General features: G+C 43.7%; 1 protein-coding gene across 3 annotated transcripts; it reads left to right on the top strand.

Annotated features, from left to right (window-relative positions):
* Positions 1-1,304: 1,304 nt before the first annotated feature.
* On the top strand, positions 1,305-24,980 carry LOC142852269 (carboxylesterase 1C-like). 3 transcript variants are annotated; one of them, XM_075976888.1, is made up of 14 exons: positions 1,305-1,432; positions 1,768-1,975; positions 4,545-4,689; positions 6,449-6,582; positions 7,785-7,938; positions 10,049-10,153; positions 11,275-11,379; positions 15,383-15,421; positions 18,146-18,244; positions 19,563-19,643; positions 20,542-20,689; positions 22,293-22,424; positions 24,316-24,388; positions 24,639-24,980. In XM_075976888.1, exons 1-14 carry the CDS (start codon positions 1,381-1,383, stop codon positions 24,808-24,810), a joined length of 1,647 nt encoding a protein of 548 aa, XP_075833003.1. In that variant the 5' UTR covers positions 1,305-1,380; the 3' UTR covers positions 24,811-24,980. The 3 variants fall into 3 exon arrangements, with proteins under 3 accessions (XP_075833003.1, XP_075833001.1, XP_075833002.1); XM_075976886.1 differs by having other exon boundaries at positions 18,146-18,286; XM_075976887.1 differs by having other exon boundaries at positions 1,321-1,432; positions 1,771-1,975; positions 18,146-18,286.

Genomic DNA, 24,980 nt, shown 5'->3' with positions numbered 1-24,980 from the left:
CTTTTCTAGAGGACCCCTGTTCCATTTCCAGGATCCACATGTTGATTCACAAGCCTTAACTCCATTCCCAGGTGTCCTGATGCCCTCTTCTAGCCTCCGTGACCGTTACAGGCATGTGGTGTGTAGACATACATGCAGGCAAACATACCTGTTTCATATAAAATAAAAATAGGTAAAATCTTACAGAAAGAAAGAATTCATAAATAAATGCATAGATAGGTGATTAGTGTAAAATACTGTGGTACATGGAATTTATTTAGTGTAAGAACATTGAAGTGGTTTGCATGAAAAATGTTCCCATAGATTCCGGCATTTGAACACTTTATCCCCGGTTGGTGGTGCAGTTTGAAGGTTTTTAGGGGGCGCAGCCTTGTTAGGGGAAATGTGTCACTCAGGGAGGATTTGACAACGCAGAGATTCTCATCATTTCTCTGCTTCCAGCTTTCATCCTGCTAGCTACCATGCTTGCTCTGCCATTGTGGACTCCGCCCCTGGAAACTGGCTCTTCTTTAAGAGTGAGATTAGCACAGTCTCAGAGAACCTAGACAACAATGAGGACCCTAAGAGAGACATACATAGATCTATCCTACATAAGAAGTAGAAAAGGACAAGATCTCCTAAGTAAATTGGGAGCATGGGGACCTTGGGAGAGGGTTGAAGGGGAAGGGGGAGGCAGGGAAGGGAGCAGAGAAAAATGTAGAGTTCAATAAAACTCAATAAAAAAAAAGAGCGAGATTAGATACCTTCCATAGCTGCTAGGAAACAGCGGTCTAAAGAAGCTGGGATTGTGTTAATTCCCTAGCTGAGCAACTCTGGGAAAGTAGAGCGCTCACAATTCTCAGGTTTGTAGTGAGAATCCTAAACCAAGGCTGCTCACTGCCTGCAGACATCTGCTGGCTAGTGACTGTCCTGGGAAGTTCAAGTTGTGCTGTAGTTCGAGTGTTACAGTTAGAAATGCTTACATAGGAAGTTGCAGCAGGCAGATGGGGGCCAAGAGGTGGAAAGAAAAGCAACAAGAGCAAACTTTGCTTGAAATGCCATAATTAAACATCACATTGTGTATGCCAGTTAAAAATTAAGAAAATTTAATTTTAATAAAGAGACTGTTTTGTTCGTAAAAAAAAAAAAAAGAAGTTGTTGTTGCCTGAGTTCTTGGCTACCTGTAATCTGAGAGTCCTGGACTCTAGATAAAGAAGGACAAACTCTTAGTGGGTGTGGCTTGGAAATCAGAACACACACAAAAAGTTCTCTGGAGGAGAAACAGATTTATATATTTGTGCTAGCTGGGCTAGAGGCAGGCCTACAGCAAAGAGACGGGAACAATACTTTCTCTTTGAGCAGCAGGCACCTTCCTGCCTCCAGAGTTCTTGTCCTTCCGCCATGTGGCTCTGTGCCCTGTTCTTGGCTTCTCTTGCTGTTTGCACAGTTTGGGGTAAGTTCTTCTGGATTATACATATTGAGATGCATGTTGGGAAATCTGTGGGACAAAGTGGGTGAGCATGTATACAGGACAAGCACAAAATGGTGCCGTTACTGTCTTGCTGTAGTGGCTTAGATTGGATACTTTTATGCCTCCAATGAGTTTACTTTTCAGTTGACCTTCTTAGACAAAGATATTTTTCTTTATCATATGTAATGTAATATTTATCATGTAATAATGAAATGGGACCTTGGATGTTTCAATGACACAGTCTAAAAGTGATAAACCAACCATCAGTATTGGTTTTATCTTTCCCCTCTGATGTGCCCTCATGTTTTCTTGTCCAGCAGGGCACCCATCCTCACCACCCATTGTGAACACTGTTCATGGCAAAGTCCTGGGGAAGTACGTCAGCTTAGAAGGATTTGCACAGCCTGTGGCTGTCTTCCTGGGAGTCCCCTTTGCCAAACCCCCTCTTGGATCCCTGAGGTTTGCTCCACCAGAGCCTGCAGAACCCTGGAGCTTCGTGAAGAATGCCACCTCCTACCCTCCTATGTAAGCCTCTGGAGTAGGGCCAATTTCAGGGGAACGTCTATCTCGGGTGCTCCAGGATGGTTTCAAGGCAAGCCTCTGACTAGCTGTGTTAGCAGCAGTTACTGATGCACCTAAGAATACTGTGCTCCTCAAAAATGATCTAGTTACTAAGTAACTTTCATAATTTCCCAAGCCTTTTATTTGACACATAACTTGTTCAGAACCTGAGTCAAATGAGGAAGGTTCTGAGTTTTCAGAAACTTTAGGAGGAAAGAAATGCATACCTTAGAAATTTTATCCTATTGGTGGAGAGAGAAAATGAGAAACTTGTGGATTAGTACATCAAGTACTTAATACACTAGAATATGCTAAATGGTTTGGAAAACAGTAATCGATCCGGTGAGGGAGCCTAGAAGAAGCCATATGCACTGAATTTGAACCTTGGCGTTGCTCAGGAGTGAGGTGGATGCAGACTTGTGGGTGAGGAGAACAGTGAACAGGGCTGCCATTCTCACAACTAGGTCCACCTTTCCTCGTACTCACAAGCTAAGCAATAACCAAGGGTGTGTCACACCACCGTTGCACTCGAGTGAACATGCCCAGGAATTACAGATGGCCTCGCAGCCACCACAGGGAACTTCAGACACCTACAAGTCAGCTCAGACAGTATTTGTGTCCCCAGGAAGGTGCCTCTGGGGATTTGCAGTATCCCACTCCTGACTGTCTTCTTGGCATTCTGTTCTTTCCTTCTACGATAGTATTAGCTATGTTTATAGTATGTTTGCAAAACAAGACACAAATATTACAAAAAGTAGGGTGATACACAGAAGTGAAGGAAAGTTAAAGTCGTGCAATTCAACAGCTCAGAGAGAACTGCTGTTAGCAGCTGAGATCATGCTTCCCAGTCTTTTGTCTGCGTATACCCTGCTTTAAAAAGAGATGACAGTACAGTGAGTTTGGGTGACAGCGTGACACGTCCATAAGCATCTCTATCATTTCAGACCATATATACAGCAGCTGAATACTTACTAGCTGTGCTTAATTGGGTACTGAAGCATTATTTATTTACCCTATCTTCCATATAGGCTCATTAAAGTTCTTTGGTTTTCTTAACTATAAATAAAATTTGATGAATTCTCACTAGCTAAACCATTACCCATACTCATGAATATTTTGGGATAAGTTTCCAAAAGTAACAATCCTATCAAAAATATGAATTTTAGGTACTTTTGTCTCTAGAAACCACCAGATTCTGTAGAGTTCTCCCTTTGCAAACATAGAAACCTCCATTCCTGGACCATTACCCATGCCATGGCTTACTTGGTGAAATTTTTCTGTGTGCATTGAGTAAACAAACTGAGACATAACAATAATAATTGGAATCTTTATCTTTATACTTCATTTTCTAAAAATTGGTGAACATGAACTCATGTTTCCTCCTTTGACATTTGAATTTATATTTTAATGAATATTCTGCACTAACTCTCAGTGATGTAAGGATCATTACCCTGAATAGAGGCTTAGGTGTCCCAGCTATTCTAATTCTGCAGTTTGTGTGACATGCACAGCCTCACTTCTGCACAACAAGGATGGGGACATCCAGCCTTCTCATTGCAAAGGGACCCAGAATGTTTCTGATAACCTACATGAAGTATAAGTGCTACCTAATATGATCATCCTCGCTATGTGTCCTTGGGACAGTTGTCAATCTTCCCTGTGCCTTCAATTACTTGCCTGTACATAATAATATTTATTAATATTAATAAAAGACTAATAATAAAATTTATAATAAATAAATAAATAATAATAATAGACGCTTGAGGCTGAGCTGACTCTGAAATGGCTTCATATGCATGGAGAACTTGAATCTGTTCCTGATATTCTGCAAACACTCGGTAGCTGCTATCAATTCCATGCTGCATTGTTCTTTTTAAGACCCTTTATCAAGAGGCCAATAGTGGTTGTTGAATTAGGAGGATGTTGAACCTTGGCAGGTGAGGCAGCAAGATCGTCAGAAACTTCACTCATGCCACCTGGACCTGGAAGCTCGGAGCCAGAACAGAAAAAGAACTCACCTTAGGTCACCCAGCACAGCATGTCTGAGACCAGACAAGAATTTAGTTAGCCTGAGGTTCTCTCACAAAGATGCCCTGCCCCACCTCAACCTTCAAAAGCTGCCTGTCATTGCAGCTGCTTGTCTTGGTGGATGGACATCTTCTGAGAGCTACAGCGTGTGAACCTGGTGGAGGAACACGGTCAACTAGAGACCACCATACAAAGCCCAGGAGATCAAAGATTTGTCCAGGCACCACAGGAAGTGACATCTCCTAGGGCAGGCCACCATATAATCACTTTTCTCCTTGGTCCAGGACATCCCGTAATCTCCAGGGAGAAGTGAGGTGCTAAGTGTGTTCCCTTCATAGAACTGAGAGACCCTAGGATAACTGTGGTTGCCACCTCTCATCAATGGCAATGACTCCAGTAAAGTAACAGGAGCATCTTTTCTAGGCTCAAACCTCTCAGTGTGTGGCCAGGCCCAGATGACATGCACAGTCTGTTGCTAGACTCTGAGATGTTCTCTCCCCTCCAGGTGCTCCCAGGATGCAGTTGGAGGGCAGGTGCTCTCGGAGCTCTTCACCAACAGGAAGGAGAGCATTCCTCTCAAGTTTTCGGAAGACTGTCTCTACCTGAATATATACACCCCTGCCGACTTGAGAAAAAACATCCGATTGCCTGTAAGTGCCAGGACCACTGGTCCAGACTTTCAGTGTGAGCCTGTAGACCTTCCTGGGATTAGAAGGGGATGAAGGCGACAGTGGTCAAGGGCACACAGGCAGGGAGTGACTCCGGCAACAGAGCTTCCTTCAGGTTTACACCTGCATGGTTTCCTGGTGATGTCAGACATAGGTAGAGATCACTCTACAGCTGACATGTACTTTCCCAAGTCACCATAGGATGGAAGGAAAAGAATGGCTAATCTTATCTCAGAGAGGATTATCCCTGTGGCAGTTAAGCCATGATTTCCAAAATAGTTACAGTTCAGAAGAATCTTGGGGGGAAAGTGAAAAACCCAACATGAAGCAGGTGGAGAAACTCGGGTCCTGATGGGAAAAAGAGGACATGGAAGGGATGCTCGCAAGCTTGGGTCTCCTGGTTATTACGTGTGTGCTCTTAGATGGGGTCTCAGGGGAGATGTGTGGTGGCTTTGTACTCAGGTCCCCTGTAACAACTTTCATTGCCAGATGAAAATTTCTTCTGTCCCATGGAGTAGGGAGAGAGGATGCTGGGCCAATCTTAGAAATGTGTTTCCTGCCTGAAGACAGCAGCCTGGGATTTTATTGTAGACCCTTTCCATGTCTAGCTATCTTTGGCAGAGTTTAATGGCAAAGTGAGTCTGCCTTTCATATAGAAACACAGTGCAAGGTTGCAATATACCAGTCACAAGGTTAGGAGAGAGTTTTCTGGAAAAGATAATCCCTGGGTTGTAACAGGTCAGCACCCAACACATTTCCCAGAAGCCCTCTTCATGAAACCCAGGATTGGGGGAGTTGTAGATACAAATGCTAAGATTTGATGTTACCTCTACTAGTAGTCACAGAGAGATAGGGGAAAGTCTCAGCGACATCATTCTTTACAGCATCTCTTAGTGAGCATCCCAGGAGGCACTCATATCCGGCCTTCTCGCTGGAAAGGGACCCAGGATGTTGCTGATTATCTACTTGGTTTAAGCTCTGCCTAACATGATCTTCATGGCTGTGTGACCTTGGGGTAGCCAACAATCCTCTCTCTGCCTCCAGTTCCTCATCTGTAAAGTGTGAATAGCCACAGATGCCTGAGGTTGATCTGAGCCTGCAATGACTTCGTGCACACTGAGAACTTGCATTTCTGTTCCTGACATTCTGGGAGGAGTCAGTAATTGCTATCAATTCCACTAATCCTTGGACCTTTGAGACCCTTTATCAGGAAGCCAACAACAATTGTTGGAATAAGAAGTGGTAGAACCTGGGTAGGCCATGAGGTAAAACCTTCGGAGGTTTTCCTTAACCCCACATGGACCAAAAGGTTCAGGTGCTAAACCATCAAATGAAGTCAGATAAAGGAAATATTAAGGCTATTCCCACACAGCTATGCTTTCAAGACCATTCCAACTGCTCTACATAGATATATCATAACCTCTTCAAGACACCACCTTGGACTCAGCCTTCTCTCTTAGATACCCATGATTCCATCTCCCTTGGAGGTTGCAGGGATCCAATGGGGACTTGAGATCATGGTAACAGGAGATACACCAATAGCTATGATGACAGGTTCTGAATCCACAATGTCTGAGTATAAATCCCAGCTTTTCCTCTGAAAAGATTAAACATCAAAACATTTTCTTAATCTCAGCAGTGAGCTGGAGCCCCAGCCTAGATACAGGCAACCAATTAAGATGAACTTGGCAGTCTTCCCCAGTCTTCAATGTACTGCTTGTGTGGCTGTTTTGTTGTCCAGGTGATGGTGTGGATTCATGGAGGTGGATTGATGGCAGGTGGAGCATCACCGTATGATGGACTAGCTCTCTCTGCCCATGAGAATGTCGTGGTGGTAACTATTCAATATCGCCTTGGTATTTGGGGATTACTCAGGTAAGATACTACATTTCCTCTTTGCATATTAGCCTTTGCTTTGGTTTTCTTTCTATTAACAAACAAATACTGAAGCTGGGTAGATATAAGAATACTGATTTATTGAAAACAGTTTGGGAGAGTCCAAGTCCAATATTGGGGAGAAGACCTATAATGTGAGTGAGGCCTTGGCCAGAAAAGCAACATAGGAGAACAGAAATCAGATTTTTGCATGCAGAAGAGATCACACGAAAAGGGCAGTTATGAGTGATGAGATACAGTCTTGCTTCTCACAACAAAAAGCTGAACTGGGAAACTAAACAAGGTTCTAAGAAGGCTACAGAGATCCCACTCAGGGGTGGCACATAATGACATAATCACCATGAACTTGGCCCCATCTTTTCAGATTCTTTCACTGCTTGTACTGACTGTCACTGTCAAGATCAGAACCAAGCACTGGACTGGGCAGCCACTCTTACCTTCCACAGTTACCATGACCAAAGCCCGATGTCTCTGACATGTACAGTTTCTATAATCAGTGGTGGTTCTAAATCTGTAGTTTGAACACAATAGCTGCTCCAACCAGTGGCCTGAGTGTTCTGTGAGACAATGACAGCGTCCTACCATGTCTCTGAACAGTGGTCCCCACTCACAATGATAAGGAAGATCCTGCAAAGTCTCCAATAGACCTTCATCTCATACTTCTTATATTTACACATCTAGTCCCCCTGATCTGCTGCTTCTCCTAGCTAAAATTCCTTTTGCAATTACTAATGAGACCCATGTACTACTTTCTTCCTCTTTCACAATGCTACTGTTTCAGGTAGGTTTTCCGATTGAAACACCACCCTACAGCCCCACACTGTCCACATTGTCTTTCTCCATCAGCTGAAGTTCTTCCTTTTAGTCTACTTGATTCAGCTCTGCAGTATGAGTTGTACATAGTCGGAGATTTTGTCTGTCTTGTAATGGGATATACTATAGATATTAGGGCAATGTTGGGTGCATCATGGAAGCTCAGTGCAGCACATAGTTGCTAGAAGATGTGTGTGGAGCCCCACATAAAGCAATGCTATAGAGATGACAGCCTAGTAAAGTTACCCATGTCAAAGGTGCAGCATCCAGCCTGATTTTGAAGTTAATTGAACCTCCCCAGGCCTTCCAAGCTCTTGAGAGCCCTGCCATGGCATCTATACCCCCCATTACACCCTGTCATCTTGCAGCACAGGTGATGAACACAGCCCTGGGAACTGGGGTCACTTGGACCAGGTGGCTGCACTACGCTGGGTCCAGGACAACATTGCAAATTTTGGAGGGAACCCAGGCTCTGTGACCATCTTTGGAGAGTCAGCAGGAGGTATCAGTGTCTCTGTTCTTGTAAGTATTGTTGGCATCAGATCTCTTACTGGGGTTTGATATGTCCATTATGGGGACCTTTTGCAAAGCAATCAGTCTAGCATAAAACCTTTGCATCCAATACGTATGTTCAGGTTGACTCTTGCACAGCACCAGATGGTGGATAGCTTCAGATGCAGTTAACTCTCTTTTGCTCATAAGCTTACTATTTGATTTTTTTTTGTCCTGGAGCCATAAAAATCTCCAGCTTCTATTCTCACTTGATGGATACCTTTTTCTTTCCTAATAATTTTAGCATTAGGTCTCCCCTGGGATGCAGTGATAGGAATTGACTACAAATAGGAGGAGCGGAGCAATGTGCTGAACCAAGGCTCCTTGCTTGAGTTGAAGCCACATCTATGAATTAAGGAAATTCAAAGCCAAAGGTTAGAATGGGACTTTCCTTGAGGTTAAGAAGGCAGCACAGGCTATCTTAGGGATGTGAGGGATTAAAGATATGAAGGAGGAGATATGGAAGCCTCAATGGGGAAGACTAGAGAGGAGGAAGCAGGCATAGGTTGGGCTTGTGAAGGGTCTTACTGGTGCTTGGAATTGAGCCATAGGAACAGTGAGGGAAATTGCAAGATGTTCTGGTAGCTGTAAGAAACCTTAGCTTCCACAAAGTTGAGGAGAAATTCAGCAATGGAACTAGCACTGGTTTCATACTTGATTTCTCAAGGAAGAATTTTTAAGTAAAGGAAAAAGAAATCTCTAAAATGCCCAATGAAGAGTAAAATCATCCATAATGACATACCAAGGGACTATCACTTGAGTGTTGTCACATTATTTTTTTAGTCTTTTCTTATTATACATATGTGTATAATAGATGATATATATCATTCTTTTTATTTATTTATCATGCATGCATTTATCTATCCTTCATCTGCAATCTCTTTTATTTTTTATCTCTATATAACATAACATAAATAATTTCCTTAATGGTAAGCCCTCTTCCCCATTACTACCTTTCTCTAATTCACAATATTGTGTTGTAAGAATGAGTCCTAACTACTGAATTTTATGATAACGATACCTTGGAGTAATTCCATTTTTTACCACGTGAAAAATGCATGAGCTTCCTGAGAAATTCTCACAGGCTTCCACAATCTTTAGTCTTAGGATAATTCTGGACAACAGAGAGAAGTTTGTATGGTCAGGTATTGCCAAGCTTTATGTTGGCATTGTCTTTCCAGAAGGTTGGATTTCTCCTGATAGGTACTTGTAGCGTGTTTCCATTCGATTCAGATTCTAACTCTGAACTCCAGTCACATCAGACAGAGCTGCTCTTGGGGGCATGTCTAAACAAAGATCTGCCAAGGAATTGGGCTAGGACAGATGAGAAGCAGTCATGTCTGTGGAGCACCAGGGTTACTATGTGCGTGACCAGGAAAGAGGAGAAAGTAGAGGGGATCCTAAAAGACGAGAGTGTCATGATTCATAGTATTAGTTACTTTTTCTCCTTGCTGTGACAAAATGACCAACAAGAACAACTTAAGGAAGAGTGTCTTTGGACTCAGAGTTTAAAGATGCAGTTATCATGGCAGGGACGGCAACAGCTGAGGTGACTGGTCACATAGAATCCATTGAGAGAATGCAGATCAGAAGTGAATGCAAATGCATAGCTCACTGGGGACTCAGATCTTCAAAGCCATGTCTGTCAGCATGGGTTAGGAAATCAAACAAGTGTGGTATCTCTCCAAGTACAGCAGAATTCATCCTCAGAAACTTGCACTGAACCATGACAAGTGTGTGTGAGAGGCAGACGGGGCAATCCCCTTTGGCTTTGGTCAAACATCTGGGACTTAGTTATAGTTTGTTTTTCTCCCCTGTTGCCTTTGGCAGGAGCTGATGACCCAGTGAGTCAGCACTCCCATGTAAACAGAAGCCCAGAGATTGCGCAGACTGCTAGTTACAGGGCACAGAACACTGCTGCCGTTGTGATGCGGCTTCCAACTTCTATATCTATCTGCTATAGAAGTTCCCTTGCAGCTTTGCTTAGAGGTTTATCTCTCGGTGATTCTGGATCTGTTTTCAATTTGATGTTAACCAGGACACCCATCTTATAAACATAAAATCTCCTCTCCCCTGTCAGGTGCTGTCTCCTCTGGCCAAGAACCTCTTCCATAGAGCCATTTCTGAGAGTGGCGTGGCCCTCACTGAAGGCCTGGTTAAGAAGAACACCCGGTCTGTGACTGAAGTAGGTTCTAACCTAGACAACTCCTGCACCCTTTTCTGAGCTTCCCTTGGGTCCTCACTGGCCTTTCTGGCTGTGAGGTGCAGCTTAGGAAAGCAAACAGTTCTAACAGGAAGAATGGTTTGGCAGAAAGTCTGCTTTGGGCTGCGAGTTCTGAAGTCCCTTTATGTGAGTCGTGTTACTGAGATACCTTGTGATTCTGCCCAGAAAAAGAAACAGGAAGAGTTTCTGTAGCTCATCTGAGAGCAACTATTTAGTGAGTGGAAAAGGTAGTATTTAAAACCAATCAAAGTTATTCTTTATTTCTAATTGCCCCCTAGAGGCATTCAAGTTAAAGAACATTATGCCAGTGTGTGTGTGTGTGTGTGTGTGTGTGTGTGTGTGTGTGTACATGGTACTTGGCCTGGACTCTGTACCCATTATTTGTACATGGGGTACAAATATTGATTATGTAAACAGGACACGTCATTCTTCCAATTAGTAATAAAGGCAATATTCTGTGGGATCCACTATCTACATCTGGTAATTTAGAGGAACGGCTCTTAACCCTCTTTATGCTGTAATCCTTTAATATAGCTCTTCATGTTGTGGTGACCCCCTCAGGCATGAAATTATTTTCATTGCTACTTCATAACCCTAATTTTGCTACTGATGTGAATCATAATGTAAATATCTGATGTGCAGGATGTACTTTCATTGCTACAAATTGACCCAAAGGGTACAATCAACAAGTTGAGAACTGTTGACTTAGAGACATTACAAACTGTCTCTAACAGTAAGAGACTGGGTGTGCAAGCCAAATATGACGATGCATGACTATAATTCAAGTACCTGGGGAAGCCGCAGTAGAAGCACTGAGCCAAAACTGAGGTCACGCTTGTCTAAGTCCTGGGCCAGTTACGGATACTTAGTGAGACCCTATCACAAAAACAAGCAAAAATAAATAAGGTGAATGAAAGGAAACAAGAGGGAGTTGGTGGGAGAGGGAGAGAGAAGAAGAAGGAAGAGGACAGGGAGGACAAGACAAAGAAGAAGATTGGGTACAGTCTAGAATTCACAGTCTACATAGAGGGAGGATATAATCATTGCTCTTGACCTCTGCTATTGCCTGTGGTCTTTTTCAGCTAATTGCCACTGTTTCTGGGTGTAAAACCACCACCTCAGCTGTCATGGTTCACTGCCTGCGCCAGAAGACAGAGAATGAGCTCTTGGAGATCGCACTGAATTTGGTACATGTGTCCATTCCAGTTGCCTCCATTCTGAGTCCTTGAACCTAACCTCCATCTATTCTGTTGTTCTTGCCCTGGATAAACTCTAAGGGTAATTTCTCAGCTCTCAGATAGAGTGTCGGCCTCCTCATCCAAACTGGGAAGTTTATTTCTTGTTATAAAACACATCAAATGTCAAAAGGTCAATATAGTCTAATAATATATTCCATGGTGAAGAATTGCATGGAAATATTCTAAACTAGCTTTTCAAACGTTCTTGTCACATTCTTTATTCAATAAGACATTCCAGATTCCTGAAAACATAGCTAGTAACTTAAATCAGGTATATACACATCAGAGTTACATTTGAGTTTAATATAATTATATTTTCCCTTCCTTTTCTCTCTTCAAATCCTCCTATATGCTCCTCCTCATTCATATTCCTCATTGCCTTTTCTTTTTCATTTGTTAATGAATGAATACATGCATATAAATATATATTCCTAAATATAACTTCCTTAGTCCATATGTTTTACTTCCATGTATGGTTTCTAGGCTCACATTTTTAACTGTTCAACAACTTGGCATACTGTTCCTGTAGAAGACCACCTCTCCTGCTCCCAACTTTCCTCGGTGGCAAGTAGTGTTTAGCCCTCATAGGATTTTGTCATCCACTTTGCTGGGTCTGTGGCTATAGTCTTTGTCGAGCCCATGTTTGGACAATCATGTTAGTGAGATTCTATGAGTGTATCTTCTTGCATTACTACGATATACTATCTCACAGCAAACTCCCTAATCCTCTTACTCTCAAAATCTTTCTGAACTCTCGCCTACAATGTTCCTGAGCCTGGAATGCAGGAGTGTTTTGTAGATGTAGCTATTGAGACTAGGCCCCAGAACTCTGCCTTTGATTTTTTTGTGATTTTCTGTAGTGATCTCCATCTATTGCAAAGATAATGAAGTTTTCATGATGAACTATGAGGATTACATTTGTTTGTGGGTATAAGGACACATGTTTATAAATTGCTGTTGGGGCTCATGCTGGTTTAATGAAGTTGCAGTTGTAGACTCTCCCCCAATAATCATGATTCATGAGTACTGAATGAGTAGTTAGCCGGTTTTTCAGTACCAGGCACAGCTCCCTCCTTTAAAGCAAGTGATAAGTCCAATTAGAGAGCTGTTGATTACTGCCAACACCTGTGTGCCACTACTGCATCCTTAGGGCTGTTTTGCCACGATGGTTGTTTATGTGGTTCATAGGAATCATAGCTGGGTGGGACTGTTGGTTGCCTTCCTCCTTTGGAAGTTTGCATGGCACCTTTGGGTACCATAAAAGTTAATCCTCAGAAAGAGGCATTCAGGTCAGATCCAGACCAGAGGCCTCTGGGCCCTGTGTCTGAAGTGCATGGTGTCTTCAGCAATAGGGGTTTACCTTCCACCTCTGGGGGGCAACCAGGAGCAACAGCTATAGGTTCTATGTTCTGGGAGTCTCTTGGATGTCCATGACCAACAACTCAAAAGAGGTCTTCTCATGTCTGATATTGAAGTTTTTGTTGGATAGTCTTTAAGAAAGCACTAGCAGCCCAGATGAGAGAAACATTATTAAAATTACACATGTGTATTTACACACAGAATTTTTTATAATTTATATACAGAATGTTTTATAAGACTGGGAGGATAAATAGTTAATAGTATAATTTTTGTGACTTTTTCAGATGTCCTTATTCTTAATTTACCTTCCTCCAACGTTCTTCTGTATTAAACTCCCTCCTCTCCCATTTTCTCTTTAGTTTATTTTTATCTTGCTCTTCCCCTTGACCCACCCCCTTTCTCCCATATTTACTTCTTTCCCCCTCCCTAGATGCCCTGTCTTTCCTATTTCCCTGACCAGATCACTTGTACCCTGCTATTCCCTTCTCTATTCCTTTCCCAAATCCCCTATCCTGCTTGACTGTCCTGGTTTTTGTGGTTACTCCAAATTATATATTCACATCTGAGGATTCAGAACTAGGATCCTCCAGTGAGAAAGATGTGACATTTGTCTTTCTGCATCTGCACTAACTCATTCAATGTGATCGTGTCTAGCTCCACCCATTTACCTACAAAGTTGATGAGTTCATTTTTCTTTACAGCAGGATAGTATTCTATAGTATATATGTACCACATTTTCAGTATGCATTTGCCAGCTGAAGGACATTTAGATTGTGTCCTATCCTGGCTAGTGTCACCAGAGCAGTAATGAACATGGCTGACAGAGTTTGCAGTAGGAACTCAAGTCCTCTGGGCATATGCTAAGTAGGGGTATAGCAAGATCATATGGAGGTTTATATTTAGTTTTTTGGGAATTCTCCACACTCACTCCCATACTGGTTGCAACAGTTTGAAATCTCACCAATAGGAATGGATTCTTTTCTCCCCACATTCTCTCCATCAATTAGTCTTAGTTATTCTTTGAATATTTCCTATTCTGACTGGTGTAAAATGAAATATCAATGTTTTTTGGATTTTCATTTACCTAAAGACAAACATTTTTTAAGATATTTCTTAGAAATTCTCTCTCTCTCTCTCTCTCTCTCTCTCTCTCTCTCTCTCTCTCTCTCCTTGCCATTCAGGTCCCAGGCTCATTTTTGAATGAGTCATTTGTTTTGTAGACTCACTATTTTTGGAGGTTTCTTAAATAATTTGAATACTTTTCCTAATGTCAGGCTGGTAAAAATTCTCTCCCATTATGTGGGCTTCCTCTTCCTCCATTCAGGACCGTGAGGACTGCCGCTTTTGTGAAAGAGGAGTTGGTATAAAGCCCAGTAGTAATCTGATCCCTTGCCTTTTCTATATGAATCATGGTCACTCCAAATCACTGGTGGTTCTCTTAGGCAAGTTCTAGCCTTGTGTTCTTTCTGAATATCATGGGATGTTGATATGGCCTTGGGGCTTTGGTCATAAAGTTCAGAAAAGGAACACAAGATGTTTATAGACTTAAAAGAGTTATTTGCTAATACAAGAAGCCATCCAATATTTCAGGTCCTATGTGGATAGGACAACCAGATGACGCAGGAATAGCTGATGATTTTCAGAAACTCAGAGACCTAAGGTTCCAGCACAATCTGAGACTATTTGAGATCTTGGAGACATGCTCCTATGATTATTCTCTGCCATCTCTCTCTCTCTCTCTCTCTCTCTCTCTCTCTCTCTCTCTCTCTCTCTCTTTCTCTCTCTCTCTCTCTCTCTCTCACACACACACACACACACAAACATGCAACACACATACATGCACAATGCACATATACACAGATATTGCTTCCCTGGCTGGAAAAGATTCAATCCACAATGAAGGGTTCCTAACAGTGACTTCCCCTTATATGAGAGAACCAATGGCTAACATGCAGCATTATAAACACTGAAATATTATTGACACAACAAAGGAAGGGATGTGCAGAAAAAAAGGATAACTGAACTTTAGGGCACCCACATTTTGTTAAGCAAGATTTAAGTACTCTCCAAGAATTCCTGAACACAGTATTTTTCTCTTTGTCATTTTTATTAGTATTTATTTTAAACAAATATCATGGAAATTCTTTTGACATATGCTAGTATGCATCTTTAGGAAATCGACTTTCTGCTTTATTTTTGAGATTATAATTTCAGTCTATTCCTTCCTTCCCTTTCCTCCTTCTAAGCTCCTCCATATACCTTTCCATGCTCTCATTAAAATGTATGGCCTTTTTCCCACCAATTGTAATTACATTCATAGGTTTGCTTGTATATACATATATGTTCCTAAATATAACCCCTGAACAGATTCTTCAAGCAACTATAAAGTTAGGAGCAGAAGGCTCATGTCACGCCTGGATCAGGAGCTGTGGAGGCCTTATTCAGTATTCCCATCCTGTTATACTCTGTGTTCACACTTAAGAATCCCATGTAAGACTCAGATGGGATAAAGTGGTACCCCAGGGTGCAGATCAGAGGGCAACCTTTTGTAGGGGTTAGTTTCTCAATGCATTCTTTACCATTGTATTCATAGAATCCTTTTGACGTGGATGACAATGGAGACCACGGAGAGGTAAGGAGCTTTTTCTGGGTTACTGATGTTGAGTCTTGAAAGTATTATATTCTAGTTAACTATGGATGAAGGCTTTCCCCTAGGCTCCAAGAGAAGTCACTGGCCAGTTAAAACAGGCAAATGGACCAGAGGTAGGGCTACCTGACTCCCTCTACAGGGCTCTCAGTCAGCAACTTTATCCCCCTGGGTCCAGCTCTGCTCATGGTTCTCACGACCAGATGGCCTGCTGGGAGAAAACTGCACTAAACCTCCAGGATCAGGAAGCTGAGATAACCAGCTACAGTACAGGGCTGGTGTTCTGCAGAGAGGAGCCTAAGACATTCAGCTGTGAGGACACCACATCCACACATGACCCAGGAAACAAACAGACAGTACCCACAGCCTCCTCCCTCCTGCCCCGCCACCTCCCAGCACTGGCCCATGTCTATTGTCATTAGCTGTGAGCATCTACAGTCTTGTTCTCTCTCCCTCCCTGGAGATCACAGGCATTCCCTGAAGACCCTGTGAGGATGAAATGTGAGTCTTTCAGTCAGATTTTACTGTGTGATGGGAGCTGATTCACAGCTGAGCTAAAACAATGAAACAGACCATGGTCTGTGCCTCCCTAGACCCGCAGTGGGAGAAATTTAGGGTAGAGGATGTGAGGAAGCCACAGAGGTAGGAGGCACAGTTTCAGGTAAAAAGGTTGAATTATGACTCACCGTGAGAGGGATGATCAGTGAGCTCTGAGCAGTGTTTTTTTTTAATGTCCTGTTTTTAATTGTTTTGATTCCAATGCCCTACTGTGTAGCCTAGAAATTTGTGACCCTCCTACCTCAGCCCCGCAAATGTCGGTATTACAGGTATAAGCCATAACACTGAGTAAAATGTAGAAATGCGTTGTACAACCAAGGGGGCAGGGAAGGCCCAGGAGAGTGGGTAGGAAGACTGCACTGCAGGGATCCTGTGGGTCCCTTCAGGGACAGAGCAGTGGAATGATGAGACGTGGCTGGGGTGCAGATCGTTGGGAAGGAACTTCTCACTGGACGTATTGACAAGCAAGCTGTGGAGCATGAGATAAGCAGAAGAGGGAACGATGCCTCTGGCTTCTCAAAAAGGCAAAGCACTTGGCCTGGAAGTACAGCTATCAGTATTCCTGGGCAACAGTGGCCCTTCCTGTGGGCCTCACAATTGCTGGTATCAGAGTCTTGCTTAGAATCCCAGGTGCTGATCTATGCTGGTCCTTACGTCTCTCTCCTGGAAGTTTTCTGCCTCTACCTTTCCTTCTCATGTCATTCCTCCCTGAGAATACAAGTTAGACCCCGCCCTTTCCCTTCTGACAAGCCTGACTTTGCTCACAGGAATCATTCCCTTACCTCCATTGAGGTAGTACCCACAAAAGCCCTAAGTGGCAGAAAGGTGCCTTATATATTTCTGTTTTATTTTCCTTTCTGTGGCTGTAATTAAAGCACTTGAATCCAAAGCAGTTTGGTGGAGGAAAGGGTTTATTTGTGTTACACGTCTAGGCCACAGTTCATCATTGACAGGAGTCATGGCAGGAATTCAAGCAGACCTGATCAGTCAAGGAAGTCAGTCCAGCGGAACCCATGGAAGAAGGCTGCTGGCGGGCTCACGGGAAGGCCCATGCTTAGCTAACTTTCCTATATAGCTTAGGATGCCTTCCCAGGGGATGGAGCTGCCCACATTAGGCAAAGAAAACATTCCTCCACCTACATGCCCACAAGCCAATGTGATCTCTACAATTCTCTAGTTGTGACTCCCTTCTCAGGTGACCCTAGGCTCTTAAAGATTATATATATATATATAATACATTACAAAGAAATAAGTTTTATTATGAAAGTTTTCAAACAATTTTTTGTTGTTTTTCTGCCTGCACACGTCCATTTATTGCTTCACTGTTCATAATGTCAAAGAAATGGAATCACATGTCTATCAGCAGAAGAATGGATAATGAAAATGTAGCATGTTATTCAACAAATTTTAGTCAAATGTAAATAAAAATGGGTCACATATGGAAAAAATCCCACCCTGTGGTCCTCTCTCTAATACTCTCCCAGAGAAGCCCCCCCCAAAGCCCAGGCCTCTGTAACTTTCCTGGGATTAGCCCTGTGCACAGTCTCCTCTGTCACTGATCCATTCCCTCCCCACTGCTGACAAGTGCCCGCTCTTCTCTCCATTGAACACAGTGTTCTTGCAAAGATTCCACTCCAGACATCAAAAGCCCAGCTTCCTGTAGCCAGCATGTCCCCTTCCTTCAGCTCCTTCTGTCAGATCCTAGAGCAAGCCCTCTTCACTACTCAGCTTTTGTGAGGTGGCAGTAATTGCACCCAGGTGGTATTCACTATTGTTGGGCTGGCGCTTGTTGTGGTCTTTTATTTCTCCAAATAGGAACAAGGCACCCCGAGGAATAAGTTCAATGCCTTAAAGCCAAGCATATTCCCCAAAGCACCCAGATTTAGATATGGATAGACAGATGCAGATGGTCTCATTAATAGAGTTCCCTTCTCAATTTCCTCCCGCCATCACATTGCCCACTGATGACCGCCACTCACAGTTCTGAGCTTGAAGACTCCTCCTCTCAACCATTGATCTTAGGACATTTGTTTTCTGTGGTCAAAGCGAAAGAGGTTTATGCTTGGCAAACTCTCAGACCGGCAACGAGGAGATAAATGGGGGAAACGTATGTTACGGTATTCATAAGCACTATATTTCTATTTTCCCCAGGAAAATAGCTCCCTGTCCACTGTGGTTGATGGAGTGTTCCTGTCAAAGACTCCAGAAGAGATCCTGGCTGAGAAGAGCTTCAACACTGTCCCCTACATGGTGGGCATCAATAAGCAAGAGTTTGGCTGGATCATTCCAATGGTGAGACTGTATAGACCGCTTACATACACTCCATAGGGGATCGAGCATCTTCCTCCCTGCTCTGATCAAGGGTTATACACACAGCTTTGACTACATTTCAAAGAAGCTTAAAACTTTTCAAGTTAAGTTTGCATTGACAGCCCCTGATGAAGCCAGTCAGAGTGCCAATTTACATCACATGGGGCAGAGGAGGGATTAGAAATTGGAATCATTCTAAAGTAACTACCAAAGAAGGGCTCAGGGCCTGTCTGCCCACTGTTAGCATCCAAGCTACCTGGCCCTGACCCTTGGGGACCTGGCAAAGTGCATCACCCCTGCATGGCAGGCAGTACCAGTCCCTTTAAAAGGTGGTTCTCCTCCTACTTCTTCCTCTTCTTTCTCTTTCTCTTCCTTGTTCCCAGCTGTCACACTCCTACCCCCCCCCTCTCTCTCTCTCCTCTCTTCTCTCTCTCTCTCTCTCTCTCTCTCTCTCTCTCTCTCTCTCTCTCTCTCTCTCTCTCTCTCCTCTCCTCTCCTCTCCTCTCCTCTCTCTCCCCTCCCCCTCCCTGCAACAGAGGCCACTCCATACTACCACCTTTCTCTCTCCTCTCTTCCCTTCACCCACTATCTTTCCTTAGAAAACGGCTCACATAACCTGACCCAAGCTCTGCCTGCATGGCTTGTTGTCCCTCACCAGGCTGGTTTGGATCCACCCGCCAAGGTCCATCTTGCACCATTTCCTATCACCCACCACCAAGCTTTCCATTGATAATTCTGAGCTCTCTCAAGCAGGCAACTTGGAGTCTTGGCATCAGCCTGAGATGTGAGCTAGGAGACATGCTGAAACCAGACCAAAGCTCTGAGTGCACATCCCAGAATTCTGTACCTCTCACACAGAAGACTTCAGGAGCCATCACAGGGAGACAGGCATACAAATATAACACTTGGTTTGGCTTCCCCTGTCACCTGAGTCTAAAGAGGCTTGACCTGTGTCCCCTGTTCTTGAGCCCCTGGCTTCTCTATGACCCTGGCCTGAATGCTCCACCACCTGGAGGAACGTTCTGCCTCCCAGTGGAATAAATACACTCTCTTGATTGGCTTCTCTGCATTGCTTAGATTTATTCGTGTAGCTCCATTTGCTCTGTTTGCTGACTTTATTTTTCAGAATCACATACTCCCATATCTATTATCACCCCTCGCACACCAAGAGTCTTTGTCCATTTGGTTTGTTTGGTTGATCTGTTGAGTTCCTCTTCATTTTCCGGGAACCCCAACTGTTTTGCCATTTGTTTAACAGATGATGGGTGAGCTCTTCTCTGAAGACAAAATGGATGAGGAAACGGCCCGTTCCCTCCTGTGGAAGTTCCGCTCTGCCCTTGTAAGGCTCTAGGGAATCATGGGAATTGGTTGGGAAGCAAAGGTCAGTGTCTTGCTTTAACCACAGACAGATTCAATGGCTGTAAACAGTCGTGGTGGCTGCGGTTCACCCCCTACCTCTCTACTCTTCCACTGCACACCCGGGTGTAATAAACTGACATTCGCTGTTTCCCAGTCAAAAACCAAAGCGAGGGGTCCAGGACAAGTTGCCAGGAGAAAGATTTATTTGGAGAGCTTTATACTCAGAAAAGATTCCACGACGAACAAAGACCATCAGATGTATACATTGGAGGCCAAAGGCCTAGTAGTTAGGAGGCTTATCAGATAGGAGGGCACTGTGGTAATCACGGATTGCAGGTCCCCTGCTTTTCTGATGCATAGGCTTCCGTTTTCAGTAGATCACCAGGTAGACATTCTGGGTTCTGTAAATCAAAAACAAAATAATTGCTGATGAGAAAATCCCAGAAGCTGTGTCTTTTTTCATCTCATTTCCTAGGAATAATTTATTCTAACATTATTTGCTAGGGTGCAAAAGGTGTCTTTCCCTTAGAGAATAGGGGAAGATACCTGAAGGTTTACTTCTCTCCACAGGAGACAGAGCAACCATTTTTCTCTAGAAACAGCTAGAGATTGCATTCCCTAGACAACAGTTGCCAAGCTGCCTTGTGGTACGAGGCAAAAAGATCTTTTCCACAACGGCCAATTGGAGGCACAATTTTCAGGTGCCTGGCCGCCAGACTTAATGCCATATCCTAAGTGGATCTAGAGAATCCTCCCTGGCATAACCAACTGGTTTGGCACAGAGCCCAAGTGGCTCATGAGCAGTGATGTCTTCTTAACTGTCTGCAGAAGCCTCAGTGATTACCAGGTGCGAGTGGTCCCTTTCTGATCTGTTTCAGAACATCTCTGAGAATATGATTCCAGCAGCCATTGAGAAGTATTTAGGGCAAACAGATGACCCTGTCAAAAAGAAAGACCGTCTCCTGGACCTGTTTGGAGATGTATTTTTTGGTATCCCATCTGTTCTCATGGCCCGTGGACTCAGAGGTGAGTCTTATATGTTGAATGGGAGGATGTGGACTCAATAACAAGTCTCTGACTTGCCCACTTCTCAGTCATGCATGCATACACACACACACACACACACATATGCACATGCATATCCACATACATACACATACGTATACAAGCACACACATAGTTTGCTACACTAGGATGATGCTCAGTTAGTAGAGTGCCTGGCTAGAATTCAGGATGCCCTCAGTTCAGCTGTGAATACCAAAGAAGTCAGACCCAGTGGTTCATGTGTGTAATTTCAGTACTTGGGAGGTGCGGAAGGAAGGTTAGATTTCCTTTGGCTACATAGGGAGTTCGATGCCAGCCTGGGTTACATAAAACAATTTCTTACAAAATTAAGTCAAGACTGAATAAGCATGGGATGAAACTGGACTTTCTGAACGTGGTGGACAATGAAGGCTGATGAGAAGCCAAGGATAATGGCACTAGGTTTCGATCCTAATACATGAACTGGCTTTGTGGGAGCCTAGCCTGTTTGGATGCTCACCTTCCTGGTCCTGGATAGAAGTGGGAGGACCTTGGACTTCCCGCAGGGCAGGGAATCTGGACTGCTCTTCATTCTCGAGAGGGAGGGGGAATGGAGTGGGGGGAGGGGGAGAGGGGTAGAGGAGTGGGAGGAGGGGGCGATGTGTTCAAGGAGGGGGAGGGAAATGGGAAACAGGGAGGAGGCGGAAATTTTTTTTTTTTGCAACAACTAAAAAAAAAAATTAAGTCAACAAAAAGAATAAAAATCCAGGGTCAGGAAGAGGATTGAGGTGGTTCCTCTTTGTGTATCATATCTAATTTCCCCTTATATGCAACTTGTGTAGATCTTAAAACATTGTAGAGGTTTGTTTTAAGACCACAGAAACTCGGGTCTTTTAAAAACCTATTCAATCTCTGCATGCCCCTTTACTGGAGAATTTATATTGAAGGGGATTATTGATAGGCAAGGACTTACTAACGCCAATCACTTCAGATGGTTTCTGATGGTTTTTTAAATACCCTCTTTCTGCCTCCCTCTCTTGCCCCATTTCAAATGACTGGTTGGTTTTCTTACATGCTTTGAAACCTTTGTTTTTCTTGTGTGCTTTCATAAGACTTCCACATTATGACTACCACGAGAATCACTTGCAGTGATGCCCTATGTCCATCAAATTTTCCTTAAACCCAAAGGCAGATTTCCTCTTTGTTTATATTTATATGTGATTGTGTTTAAATACCCTCATATCTCAACAAGTAACTTGGATTTGCATGGTTCCACTGAATGACTGAGGGAAACACTGGGGATGCTCCAAACCAGGCCGACCAGGTGCGGGTTTCCTCAGAGTGAGCAGGCACTGTGTATTCTCACTGAACACACCCCAGCGTCACTGTCTGCATTCCTTCCGCTCATTCTGCATTCCACAGACACCTGGCTCAGATCCCAGGCCACCTCACATAGCCGTGCAACCACAAGCAAGTCACTGGGCTTTTCAGAAGCTGCCTCTGTCCCATTCTAGGAACCAGTAGTTTCCTTCAGGGATGGAAGCCTCAGTGCCACCCAGGGGTCCCTCTGGTAACATAAACTTTGCACGAATCCATGTCTCCCCAGATGCTGGAGTTCCTACCTACATGTATGAGTTTCAGTACCGCCCAAGCTTCATATCTGACACGAGACCCAAGACGGTGTTGGGAGATCACGGTGATGAAATATTCTCTGTATTCGGGGCTCCGTTTTTAAAAGGTAATGGATTTATATCGGGTGTGACCCTGGTATCAGGAGGACTGGGTTCCAGTCTTGGTTTGGGGACCTTCAACAATTTCTCCTTCTCTCCTGTGCTAATTTCCTGGCCCTCTACAGCACCACTGACCTACATTAGGCAGTTCCCAACCTTTCTCCTGTTCTAACACACATGAAAGATGACTGACGTGTCCCAGTCATGGTCATTCTCTGAATCTGACCTGTGGCACCATCAAGAGAGGTGGTGGATCACCCACAAGGCCCCGTCTAGGACTAGAATACCACAATTTGATTTCCCACAAAACAGCCTCTGCTTAATGTCTGTCTGTAGGTCCCTGTGTGTGTTCCCATCGTCAGCAGAAGAAAGCCTCTTTGGCAATAGCTGAGCAAGCTGTTGCTCTATGAGTATAGCAGAATGTCATTAGGAGTCATGTTGTTGCTACATTTTAATTCTTATTTATTTATTGATTGATTTCTTACAACAGTACTATTATTTGGCTTTGCCCTATGTCCCTGGGCTATGTATTCTTAGGTTCTTAATCATTCCAACAGTGTCAGGCATAGGTCCCACCTCCTGTCATGGGCCTTAAGTCAAATCAGGTGTTGGTTGGTTGCTTCCACAAGCCTTATGTCATCTTGCAGGCAGGACACCATTGTAGATCAAAGGGATAGTGACTGGCTTGGTGTTTCCATTGCTCCTCTGGAAGTGTCTGGAGTACCTTCCTATACCAAAGGCCCTACAATGTAGGGGTAAAGTCTCTTGGAGGCACCTGCTTGACTTATCCAGGTTCAATGCATTGTATAGGTGATGTCTTCAACAGTGGAGCCACAAATCAGTCTGTGGAGAGCAACTTATAGCCTGGGCCATTTGGGATTTCCCATGGGACCTCTCTGACCAATATCTCAATTAGATGTAACCCAATCCCAATAATGTAAGCTTCACTTAGTGACAAGAAATGGCCAGATGGGGCTCTGTCTCCCCTTATCAGTAATTTCATTTATATTTGATTCTTATATGTTTTATATATTCTTATATATTTTAGGACTTTTCTACTGTATTAGGCTTTCATATCTCTCAAATAGCCCTCAATTTAACTGCATTTGCTCATATTTCCTTCCATGTCCTCTTCCCCTTCTTTTCTCCCTTTTTTCACTTGATCCTTTTGTTCCAGTCTGTGCCCTCATCCTTCCATAACTATCTATTCTATTTCCCTTTCCTAGGGAGATTAGGTGGTAATTTCCCAGGGAATATATGATATATTTATTATTGTGTGTGTGTGTGTGTGTGTGTGTGTGTGTGTGTGTGTGTGTGTAGATCAGCAAACACCTTATGAGAATAGTTCCCTGGCTTCTACTGTGAGTTGTAGTAATAGAACTCAGATTCTCATGTTTGGTGGCAAGTGCCTTGACTTACTAAGCCATCTTCCCAGTCAAACAGAGTGATATTTAAAGAAAGCCTTTCACAAATGTCTTCAGAGCCTTACCTCTCAGGACTTGCACAGGCTCATGACCCACCACATGGCTTCTCCTGGTTGGAATACTCCTTAGTCCACTGTAGTTCTGACATCTCTTAGAGCCTGTGGATAATACTGTGTCTGAGTGACTGAGAGAAGACCCAGAAGCAACTCTCCAGAACAGAGGACACCCTGCTATGTGACATTTGGAGACTGAGGAAGGAGGGAAAGGCAGCTCCTCATGGTACACACATTCCCACTACTGAATCGTCTATCAGTCTCTCCCCACAAATGTGCACAGTAAAGAGCCAGGATCTTTGCACACTGAAGCGTTTGACTGAATGGTTGAAGAGTGACCACTTCTCACAAGCTCCCAGATGATGCTCCATCCATCTGGTCCACACTTAGAGTAACAAAACCATTTTTTCCCTTCCCCATAGAGGGCGCCTCAGAAGAGGAGACCAAGCTCAGCAAGATGGTGATGAAATTCTGGGCCAACTTTGCACGCAGTGGGTGAGGCTCATGACAAATATGAAAGGGAAGACAGGGTGTGGCTGGGCATAGCTGTTGGTAAGGATGACTTCTGAAGTCACAGTGACAAAGCTCTGACCATTCCGTGTGACTATAGCACTCTACAGAGTTTTCTAGAATCGATGGGCTGTCACAAAGACGTAAGCTCGTTTTCTGTAGAAGTTGTCAGTCTCTCCGAGGAATGGAGGGCCACATAGCCCTTCTGAGGAATTCTCTTTGATTCTGTTCCCAGGAACCCCAATGAGAAGGGGTTGCCACACTGGCCAGAGTATGACCTGAAAGAAGGGTACCTGCAGATTGGAGCCACCACCCAACAAGCCCAGAGACTGAAAGGGGAGGAAGTGGCTTTCTGGACTGAGCTCCTGGCTAAGAAGTCACCTCAGACAGTACACACTGAGCTATGAATGGGCTCTCTGCCAGTCTCAGGACCAAAAGAGCCAAGATGGGACTATTCTACAAAAGATGTTGCTCAGGGAAGACGGATCTTACAGAGGAAAATGCAGGATTGGATAGTGGGGGATGAGCAGTGACCAAGGAGGGGGAATATTTGTGAAAAATAAATTTTCTTTTGGAA

This window comes from Microtus pennsylvanicus, chromosome 6, assembly GCF_037038515.1.
Source record: "Microtus pennsylvanicus isolate mMicPen1 chromosome 6, mMicPen1.hap1, whole genome shotgun sequence".
Classification (NCBI taxonomy): domain Eukaryota; kingdom Metazoa; phylum Chordata; class Mammalia; order Rodentia; family Cricetidae; genus Microtus; species Microtus pennsylvanicus.
The sequence above is the reverse complement of the archived record's forward strand: the minus strand, read 5'-3'. Positions and strand labels throughout refer to the sequence as shown.

Excerpts from the sequence above, each read along its gene's own strand:
- LOC142852269 (XM_075976886.1), top strand. The coding sequence starts at position 1,381 with ATGTGGCTCTGTGCCCTGTTCTTGGCTTCTCTTGCTGTTTGCACAGTT. Across the intron at positions 10,154-11,274 it reads ACACCCGGTCTGTGACTGAA|CTAATTGCCACTGTTTCTGG; the intron begins GTAGGTTCTAAC and ends GGTCTTTTTCAG. Across the intron at positions 11,380-15,382 it reads TGGAGATCGCACTGAATTTG|AATCCTTTTGACGTGGATGA; the intron begins GTACATGTGTCC and ends TTGTATTCATAG.